Source organism: Chlamydotis macqueenii, chromosome W, assembly GCF_036417535.1.
Source record: "Chlamydotis macqueenii isolate bChlMac1 chromosome W, bChlMac1.mat, whole genome shotgun sequence".
Classification (NCBI taxonomy): Eukaryota; Metazoa; Chordata; class Aves; order Otidiformes; family Otididae; genus Chlamydotis; species Chlamydotis macqueenii.
Genome location: NC_141592.1, coordinates 19,201,057 through 19,212,124, shown reverse-complemented (window position 1 = coordinate 19,212,124; position 11,068 = coordinate 19,201,057). Strand labels below are relative to the sequence as shown.

Here is an 11,068-nt window from a genome sequence, read left to right as displayed (position 1 = left end):
AAAATGCCTGTTAGCACCCTGAAACCTGTAATTTCTGCATTAATGGCTGCTAATCCATCTTGTTAATGTGTCCCACGGTTGCATCATTGTCACTGGGTGCACTGGAAGACAGAAGCCTGGTTGACTTCTGAGGGAATTTTACTTCTGAGGGAATTCACCCTTCAGCCATGTAAAAATGAGTAATTCAGATCTAAGGTAGTCTCTAAGCTAGTGTCTCAGATCTCTGTGTGTAGACAGAGCTTCAAGGGATGATGTCTTACACCTGAAGAGAGTGAGAATGAATCTCTCTCACTAAGGTCTAAGAACCAGGTCAAGTCTTGCCTTACCTTGCCTTGACACTTTTCTCCCTTTTCACCTCTTTCCTCCTATTCACCCTATTTCTTCTTGATGGCCTGACATTAAATGTAACTTTTTCACAATCTGAACAAGGAATGTAAGCAAGGCTGTTCTTAAGGGGGCTACTCTTTATTCATTGTCTTCCTTTGTTTCTCATCTATCACCACATATTCTGTGTAATTAAACCTCACCTAAAAAAGAAAGATAAGGCCGTTTTATCTGTATGACAAAAACCAGTCATTCTGACTCAAGCATTCTGTTCAGTCCTCTCCTTACAAACCTTGCTGCAGCAAGAATCTCATGTTAGATTTCCAAATTTCCATGCAGATCTTGGTCAAACTCATATAATATGCAATCGCGTATATGCTGACGTTTGTAGTCTCTCTGTAGGCTTAAGTTGTATGTAATGGTGGACAGGCCATCAGCATCCTCAAGAGCATGTTGTTTGGATTGCTCTCTGCAGGAAAAATGCCCGGAAGAACAGGCTTAGAGAACCACACTGCTGGACCTGGATTCATTCTTCTGGGATTTGCTGACCACCCCTGCAGGGCTTGTGCTTCACAGTATTCCTGATCATCTACCTCGTGGTCCTCATCGGGAACAGCCTGATTGCCCTCATCACAGTGATGGACTCAAGCCTTCACAGCCCCATGTACTTCTTCCTGAGGAACTTGTCCTTCCTGGAGATCTGCTACACATCTGTCACTCTGCCAAAAATGCTGGTGGGTTTCCTGACGGATGATGGCAGGATCTCCTTCCTTGGCTGTGATGCCCAGCTGTATTTCCTGGTTTTACTGGGCAGTACCGAATGCCTTCTCCTGGCTGCCATGGCCTATGACCGCTACATAGCCATCTGTGACCCCCTGCACTATACCCTCACCATGAATGGAGGGCTCTGTGTCAGACTGGTAGTGGGGTCATGGCTGGTTGTCGTACCAGTGCAAGTAGGACAGACATATCAGGTGTTCACTTTGCCCTTCTGTGCATCCCATGACCTTCACCACTTCTTCTGTGATGTGCCCCCTCTGCTGGAACTGGCTTGTGCAGACACTTTCTGGAACCAAGTGAAGCTGTACACCATCATCCTGTTTTTTGGAATCCTTCCCTTTTGCTTAATAGTCATTTCTTACACTAAAGTTATCAAGGCAATTCTGAAAATGCCTTCAGTTCTGGGTAGACGCAAAGCCTTTTCCACCTGCTCCTCACACCTTGGTGTGGTCACTCTCTTCTGTGGCTCTGCCACAGTTGTCTACTTAAAGCGACGGTCAAGGGACTCTGCAGAAACTGACAAATACTTTGCCCTGTTCTACACAATTGTGACCCCTGTGTTTAATCCTGTCATCTATAGTCTGAGAAACAAGGAAGTGAGAATTGCCCTGCAGAGATTCCTATGGAGAAAGTGATACAACAGTGGAGTCAAAATAGTCCCAAGTAGTACCAAATGTCCTGGTGAGGTTCGTCATTGTCTGATCATTGGCATCTCCTATCTGTTTAAAAACAAAAAAAAATCAAGTGTTCTGCCTGGCTTTGATCATCTTCAAGAAGGGAAGTGGTCTCCTGAGGTGTTCCTGTCATGTCATGCTCCACCTAGGTTCTTTGTACTTTAGAGGACCTTCAGTCCTCCTGGATAATTCAATGCAAATAACTGGTTCAAGCTGTGTCTGAACACAGTTACTGCTAAAAGGAAACTGTCAAAGCATAGTCAATATTCAAAGCATAGTCAATTGTCAAAGACCTCTAGAGAATGACACATCCAATGAAGAGATGACTACCCTCAGGTTTGAGAAATCACTGCCTAGACCACACAGCTTATCCACAGTGTCTCTCAGTGGAATCAACTAAAAAACCCTAAAAGACGTGAACTTCTTCTTCCCCTTTAAGATATCTTTCACTGAGCTATGTAACTCTTGACTAACTTGACATAAAGGAAAAAAAAAAATGAAGGAAACAATCCAACCCTGAAACAGAGTCACAGGAACATTGTGGAGTTTCTGTTCTTGGAGATTTTTACTACTCAGATCAATACCACCCAACTGGCCAAATCTGTGAGTAACCTGGCTTGAAATCAGCGGGCAACCTGCTTTAAGCAGGAGGGAGGACTGGAGACTTGCCACAGTCTGTTCCTGTCTGAGTGGTGTCCTGAATCTGGGACAAAATCTTTTCCACACAGACCTACTAAACAGTGGCTGAAAAGAGACCCAGGCTGAATTTCTGTCCTTGTTTCAGTGTTGCACTCAGAAAGAGGTGGATCATCTTCCAGGTTCTCCCGTGTCTCTGATGATGGCAAACTGAGCCTGGGTTATTCCTCCCCTGGGCAAAGGCAAACCCACCTGTGAGATTGCTTTTGCTTAAGGACCTGGGTGTACTTGGTGGGTGATGTGGGAGGATGGGGAAGTCTGATATGTACCTCAAGGAGATTTGATTTTAGGTTAAAATAGCCAATAATTTGAACTGGATGATGTTAATCGCTGTATAACACTGTACGTCATCATTTCCATAGTTATATGTCATATCAAAGGTATTGCAGCAAGAATCACCTGGATCAGTGAGGAATGAACTTTGATGAAACTAAGCAGTGATGGAACCAGAACTGGCACTGAACAACTTCTTCGAGAGCAACATCTACAACTTGCAGATCATGGATATAACACACCGGTCACGCCAGATGTACCAGCTGAAGCTCCAGATGCAGCATGCAACAATCCAATACTACATAAAAATGTCTCCTGCTCTGAAAGCCTGTTATGACCGATGGAACCCAAAGTCACAGACCAAATGAACTAAACAGACATTTTGAAGGGATTCGACATAGACTGAGAGAATGATATTTATGTGTACATATCAAAACATGAGAGATTGTATGGAATAAGGGGTGGGTACTGTCCTGGTTTCAGCTGGAATGGAGTAAATTTTCCTCTCAGTAGCCGGTGTGTTTTGGATTTTGTATGAGAAGAATGTTGATAAACACACTGATGTTATGAGGTGTTGCCAATGAGACCAAGGACACTGTTGGGCTCCCCAGGTCTCACTAATGTGCAGGTGCAGGAAGCTGGGAGGGATATAGCCAGAATAATTGATTCAAACCGGCCAAAGAGAATATTCCACGCCATAAACGTCATGCTCAGTACTTAAGTGGGGTGTGAGCCAATGAGTTGGCTCTCTTTTTTTTCTCTTGCTGTTCAAAATTGTTCCAGGATCGTTTACAGGGTTATTTTTTTCTACTCTGTCATTATTGCTTGGGATGGGCTGTATCAGTCGTCGGGTTGTAGGTGGTGAGAAATTGTGCATCATTTGGGTGTTTGTTTGTTTGTTTTGTTTCATTTATTATTAGTATCTGTTGTTATTATTATCATCTGTTGTTATTATTATCATTTATATATATATTTAAAACTATGTTTTCCTTTGCTATACTAGTAAACTGTCTTTATCTCAACCCATGAGTATTCTTTTCTCCTTATTCTTTCCCCGTCCCCTGAGGAGTAGGAGGATGATTGAGCAGCTGTGTGGTACTCGATTGCTGACTGTAGCCAAACCACGACACACCCTTTGGCCGTTTTCTTCCAGAGCCCTGCCATGAGGCACAAAGTCTTAGGATAACTTGCTGGTGAAGACTGAGGCAAAGAGGACACAGAGTATCTCAGCTCTCTCTCCACCTACTCTTACTAAATTCAGCAGTGACCACACATTATTTTTTCATCTTTAACTGTCTCTGAAACAGTAACAGGTTACTATGAAATCCTTGGCTTACTTGTCAAGTTTCAACTGAGTTTTGATATAGGTGATGACTGCTGTGTTTCAAGGATGCATCCTTGAAGACCTGAGCTCTACTGAGCTCTGTTGTCCTTCGGTGCTCCTAACCATTTGATCCCCACTGTAACACCCCAGAATGGGCCAAAGTCTGCTCCTCTGATGTCCAGGACCTGAGGTCTTGTATTCTGCTTCCTCATTCCCCTTGGGAGCTGGGATCCCACTCTTTCAGGATCACAACAGTGAATGTTCACATCCCTGACCAGATCTTCCTTGCTGGCATGTGTCAGATCCAGATTTGCATTACACTTGTTGACCCATCTGGCAGCTGTGCTAAGATCTTGTTCCAAAACACACCAGAAACCACCGAGACTGTTTGCATCTTGCAGTGTTCTCCTTCCAGAAAATGGCATGGTCATTAAAGTCCTCAGAGAGACCCAGGCTTCTACATCAAGAGACTTCATTGGGGTCCTTTGAAAAGACTACAACTTCCCCATCCTGACTGTAGTTTGCTATCTCCCATCATGAGAGGTCACCTTTACTGGACTCTCCTCTGACCCTCCCAAACAAGGGTTCAACACCTTTGTCACTCACCCCATAAGGAACTCCCTACTGCCAGTTAAATTCTTGCTTTCACAGAATTCCACCCCATGGCCTTCCAGCCTGTCTCTCTTGAAAAACTGGTACCCATCCATGGCAGCACTCCAAGCTGTGTGACTTGTCCCACCATGCTTTGGCAGTTACCCCACCAATGTCAAACAGCACAGGCTCTTGTCAACTTGCCTGCACCCCTGGTTGAGGACATTGGTGCACATCTGGGCTGTGGCACCTCAGGTGTGGCTGCAGGCCAAGCTCTGACTTGTCTTAGGGAAACCTGGTATCAAATGTCTAAGTCCCCATGTGTGAAAAGCTTTGCTTGAGAGCAGAGACATGGCTGAGTGATTGGCAGGCAGGAACTTAAACCTGAAATTGGGTGCAAAGAGAGTGAGGAAACCCTGCTGTCCCCAAGGCCAGAGAGAAACAGGGCTGGGAAGTGCAGAGCTGCAATGAAATAAGTTTGCTGTCAGCGGTGTCTCTGCTGCCCCTGAGGACCTTTGGTGGAGCTGAAGGTGATATCCACGAGTGACAAGGTCCTGCTAAAAGGCCCACTAGGAAAATTGTTGGTCTGCTCCTAGACAGTATCATTAAAGGGGTGAGTAAATGGGATGAGAGTCCCATTTACTGGGACTGTCTGGAATGTCAATCATGCATGATCTGCAGGTGAACTGGACACCCACAGGTTAAGGCTCAGCCCAGGCCCATTCTTGAACACCTTGCTGCACGCCCTCCTCCCTTCATCCCATGGAGAACCCCAGCACAGCAGCATGGCACTGTCGGGGCAATTCCTTCAGCCTGACCTCAGCTTTGGAAGAAGAGCCCAACCTCCAGACACTGATAATGTAGAAACTCTCTTTTATTACAGTGATGCAACATGGGAGGCTATGTGCCATGTGCCAGACACATGTGGACAGACCTCTGGGTCAGACAGGGTGGGTCCATGCCTAGGGTGAAGTGGAGTGCATGTAGGCATGGGGAAACATGCTTATCACAGATAAACTGTCTAAAGCACGGGAGAACTTGCAATCACTTCTGCAGAGACATGGGCAACTTAATGCTTCTGAGAAAGAGCTGATTGAATCAGCTTCTGCACTGTGTCTTTCAGCTCCTGGTTCCTCATGCTGTAGATGAGGGGGTTCACTGCTGGAGGCACCACCGAGTACAGAACTGCAACCACCATATTTGGCAATGGAGACGAGATGGAGAGGGGCTTCAGGCAGGCAAATATGACAGTGCTGACAAACAGGGAGACCACAGCCAGGTGAGGGAGGCACGTGGAAAAGGCTTTGTGCTGTCCCTGCTCAGAGGGGATCCTCAGCACAGCCCTGAAGATGTGCACATAGGACACAACAATGAAAACAAAACACACACATGAGAAACGGAGACTAAACACAATAAGCCCAGCTTTTCTGAGGTAGAAGTCTGAGCAGGAGAGCTTGAGGATCTGGGGGCTTTCACAAGAAGAACTGGTCCAGGGCATTGCCCTGGCAGAGTGGCAGTGAAAATGTATTGGCAGTGTGCAAGCGGAGCATGGAGAAACGCACTGCCCCAGGCAGCTGCTGCCATGTGGACACAAGCTCTGCTGCCCAGGAGGGTCCCATAGTGCAGGGGTCTGCAGATGGCAGCATAGCGGTCATAGGCCATGACAGTGAGAAGATAAAACTCAGCAGCTATAAAAAAGAGAAAAAAAAAAACCTGTGCAGCACATCCTGCATATGGGATGGCCCTGGTGTCCCAGGGGGAATTGGCCATGGCTTTGGGGACAGTGGTGGAGATGGAGCCCAGGTCAAGGAGGGAGAGGTTGTGGAGGAAGAAGTACATGGGGGTGTGGAGGTGGTGGTCGCAGGCTATGGCAGTGATGATGAGGCCGTTTCCCAGGAGGGCAGCCAGGTAGATGCCCAGGAAGAGCCAGAAGTGCAAGAGCTGCATCTCCCATGTGTCTGTGAATGCCAGGGGTTGAAATTTAATAATGGAGCTGCTGTTGAACGTTTCCTTTCTCTGAACATGGGGGCCTGTTGAAGCAAGACAAAACAGTAAAGGGTTAGGACTGAATTATCTGAGAAAAACTTATTCAATTTCTCATAGAACCATCACCCCCCCTCCCAAAGACTCTGGTCCTTCCAGAAAGACCGTCATGCAGCTCCCTGGCTGAGCTCTGGGTTCTGCTGGCTGAGGGTGCAATGGGGAGCAGAGGATTCAGCTGTGGGCTCCTGAGGAGTCAGTGCTGCTGTGCACCAACAGGCAGGTAGGAACCAGCAGTGATCTCTGTTTAAATCCCTCATGAAATCAATGACATTTCAGCACTGTCCCTCCCAACTCACCTGACTGCAGAGCAGAGCTGTGGAAGTTGGTTGTGTTTGTTTTACTTTTTGAAGGCAGACAGCCTTGAAATTTCTGACACAGTACAAGTGCTACATTGAGAGAGCTGAGATGCAAACAGGCAGACACTTAGTGGAGAAGGAGTCCATCAGACTTTCTCCCAGCTGCCCTGGCCTTGCACCTCTTTATTCTGGAGGATGATCACACCCAGCTGTTGCCTTGAAAAGAAAATTGAATACTGCAGAGAGCAGAGGAATTCAGTTTAAAACACCCCTCAGTAAAAGTTTGTGAGCTTTGTGACCCTTTGAAGATGGGGTGCCTGGCAAAAAGAGCTGGCTTCGTCCCCACCCTCTGGACTGCATTGCCCAGAGACCCACAGGCCAGAAGAGGGCTTGGGCACCTTGCTCCCATGGACACATCTGCACGGCAAGGCCTGCAGGGTCAGTGGCTGAGCTGCTGCTGAACCCCCAGCCCCAGAGAGCCCGAAAACAAGAGAGGCAGCAGCAGGGGCAGGTGGAAAAAGGAGGAGAAATGCCCCAGTGCTTCTGCCCAGGGAGGCAAGGCCAGGGAGGGACAGAGGGGCACTGGGGAGAGTCTCCTGTGCTGGAGCTCTGGCTGCAGATTCTACAACTCACAGAGCCCATCCCACCCATCGTGTGCTCACCTCTCCCCTCAAGAAACCTCCTGGCAGGAGGACACTGCCCAGGCCCATCTTTCTGTTGGCCAGCCCTAAGGAGCAGGTCAGAAAACCACTGAAGAGATGACTGAGCTTTCTGTAGGCAAAGGAATGGATGAAGGAGCTTTATCAAGTTCCTTGCAGACCTGCTGATTTATCAGTGTAACGCTATAGGAGTCTCCTTTGGCTTCTCCCCAAACACCATGGGGAGCTCCCCGGGCAGGCTGAGTGCTGAGCCTGGCAGAGGCAGAGTCCCTGCCCCAGCACACAGCCCCTGGGGCGCAGGGACCCTGCTCTGAAGGACAGCCCTGGGCACCCCTGGCTGCACACACACATTCACACCCTGCAGCCGTCCGTGGGAGAAGGCAGCCGTCGTGCCCTGTCCCTCTCAGAGTGCAGCAGGGAAGCCCTGCTCTGGAGCATCTCCTCCTCCTCCTCTACACTGCAGAGAGATCTCTGTGGGCTGTAGCAGCTTGATGAGACCCCTCCAGGAAGCTCCTGTTCATTGCCCTGCAGCCAGAGACTTACCGTGCAGAGGGCTGTGAAGGTTTCTCCTCCAGTGAGGTCTCAGCCCAGGCTGCCTTTAACCTCTCTCTGCCCTGCCTGTCCAGTGCCTGCAGCAGTGCCCTCAGCCCTGCTGCGCTTTGCAGAGCAGCTGCTCCTGGGCAGAGCTGTCTCTCTGCCGTTCTGCCTCCTTGCTATCAGCTCCCTTCGTTCCAGGAGCCTGGATCAGCTCAGCAGCAGAGGACCAGACCAAGGCATTGTAATGACCTCTCTGGTGGTTTTGGGGCCAAGTCCATGAACCTCAGACACTGCGAGGAAGTTGAAGAAACCCATCCAGAAGTCAAAGTCAGATGCAAACTCCAAAGTTTCCTGGAGCCTTAATGGGTCCCACTGAGGGACATTACTGACAAAGCCTCCCTGGGGCTGGTGAGAGCAGAAACCTGGAGGAAGGGAAAGGAAATGTAGAGGTGGAACAGATGCTGAGTAAACCTGGATGTGTTATATTAAGCCAGAGGGCCAAGCCCTGACCCCTAGCCACTGGAAAGGGAGATCCTGTCCCTCACACGTTCCTTGAGACTCTTTCTTGGGGCAGTGTGATGTGGGGATGATGTGCAATGCCAAGTGCAAAAAGAGGCTGTGACACCTCCCTGCTCCTGAGTGGGGAAGAGGAGTCCATGAGGCCCTGGTGCTGTCATGATAAAGTTTCTCCTAGGCGGCACAGACAACAGCCATGGCCAAGGGGAGAAAGATGTCAGCTCTGATGAGGGTATTCAGCATTGTCAGCTCCCTCAACAATCTCCAACACAGCCTGTCCTCTGCTGCCCTACGCCTGCACCTGTTTCCTTGAAAGCTGTGGACACCTAATCCTCTTCTTGTTCTCATCTGAGTATCTCACTACCATTACTGATTTCTCTCCACCGTCCCTGGCTGTGCCTCAACACACAAAGACTTGGGCTGGTCCAAAATCCCTCTCGGTGGACACACACACACAAATCCATCCACTCTCAGTCCATTGTTCAAGGAGCTGAAGTCTCTGATTGTGCTGCTCTGAGCCTCTGTCTCAGCAGGTGAAAGCCCAAGTGCCTCAGCATCCCCACAGAGGGCATGTAACCAGATTCCACCTTGGAAGACCTCTTCTGGGCACTCTCCAGTTCCTGCCACGTTCTCTAGAGCAGGAAACCCAACAGAGGAATGCATCAGTCAAAATGTGGCCACAACAGTTCTCAGTTGAGGGGGGATGGTAACTCCCCTTTTCTGAGTGGCCACATGGTTCCTACCATCAGCCTACCCAGCTGATCTCACTTATGGTGAGCATGTTCTACTGGCTCATATGGCATCCCTCCTTGGGCCCAGGCCCTCCTCCTTAGGGTCCCTGCTCAGCCAGCCAGGCCCTAGCCTGCCCTGAGGTACAAGGTTATTCTTTCCCCTCAATGCAGGACTTGTTGCTTCTCCTTGTGAACTTCAGGATGTTTCTGTTGACCGAATCCCAGAGATTCTCAGGGTTCTCCCAGACTGATGCTCCATTGCGACAGCTGTTAATCTTGCAGGCAGCTGGCTCGCCCTGATATTGGTGTCTCTCGCAAGAAAACATTATGAGTTGCAGGGCACTACAAATACTAAATTAAGGTATTAATTCAATGAAATTGTTTTCAAATATAGAATTATCCCTGCTGACCACCTCAGAAAGAGCTACAAAGCAAGCCAAGCCAAGACCAGTGTGGAAAGAGCAAACAAAGGAGGGCTGTTTGTATGGGAGGAGCTAAGGATGATCTAAGGGAAGATCTCTGGTGGGGGAAAAGAGGGGAAAAGGAAACAGCAGATGAAGCAAAGGGCATGATCAAGGATGTATGGAAGTACCTGCCAAGCAGCTCTGCATATGACCAGCGGTGACTTGCAGAAGACAAGACAGATGATCTGACCAAAGTCATGTTTGCTCACTTCCATGGCCATGAGGAACCAGAGTGCTTTCCCTAGCATGGTCAAGGGAAGACCTGTGGTGGAAGGAAATGCACCATCACTGGTGCTGCAAGGCAGCTCAGGAGGTCTCTAAGCCAACCTCCTCATCACAGCAAGGTCTCACCACCATTGCACAGCGTCTAAACCTGAACAATTTTGGATGTAGTGTAAAAAGTGCTGAGCAGAAGGAGACAATCACTTCTTCTGGCTGTGGTGCTCTCATGAAGCCCTGGATGCTGTTGGCCACCTTCTCTGCTGGGTCATATTTTCCCTCATGAAAATGAAGGACCACCACAGCCTTTTCCCACAGAGCTGTTGCCCAGCCACACAACTCCTGGCCTCTGCCACTGCAGCCTGCAATTCCCCTGGTCAGTCCTTGGGTCTTTTTAGAAGATAGACAGAAGACCTGTATTTTGCTTCCTCCACTAATTATGACATCACAAAATGTCTCGGAGCGGCCTTGCTATGACATCATCCTGGTCTCTTAACATCCTAAGATCCATCCCATCTGGTGCAATGGACTCTTAAGGACTGACCTTACCTAAGTAACCTCTGACTCCATTGCCATCCACTGCTGTGTTTTGGCTGGGCTCTGCCTTTTAGGCACACGCAACTGAGAGACCTTGCTGGAGAAGACAAAGGCTGAGAGTACCTCAAACCTATCTAGTCCTCCTCTTACTAAACCCAGCCGTGGCCACACATTCTCTTCATTTCTTCTTCACCTTTTCCTCAAGTAGGAACAGCTGATTGTTGTGCCCCTGAACTCCCTTGCAAGTCTCAGCTCTGCAGCTTTCCTAAAACCAACCCTATTTCTCAATTCCTTCTTTCTTTCAAGTCTCCGCATCCATCTCCTGTATGCTTCCTTTTTGCCTTGGAGCTTTCCCAGGAATTTCCTGCTTCCTCAAACTTCTCTCCTGAATATCTCTTCTTGTT

At 48.6% G+C, this 11,068-nt stretch overlaps 1 protein-coding gene across 1 annotated transcript; it reads left to right on the top strand.

Moving 5' to 3' along the window:
* The first annotated feature begins 804 nt into the window (after window positions 1-804).
* Window positions 805-1,739, top strand: LOC147596606 (olfactory receptor 10AG1-like). Its single transcript, XM_086769465.1, is given in 2 exon segments — window positions 805-871; window positions 874-1,739. Coding segments are annotated over 2 exon segments (933 nt in total).
* Window positions 1,740-11,068: the final 9,329 nt, after the last annotated feature.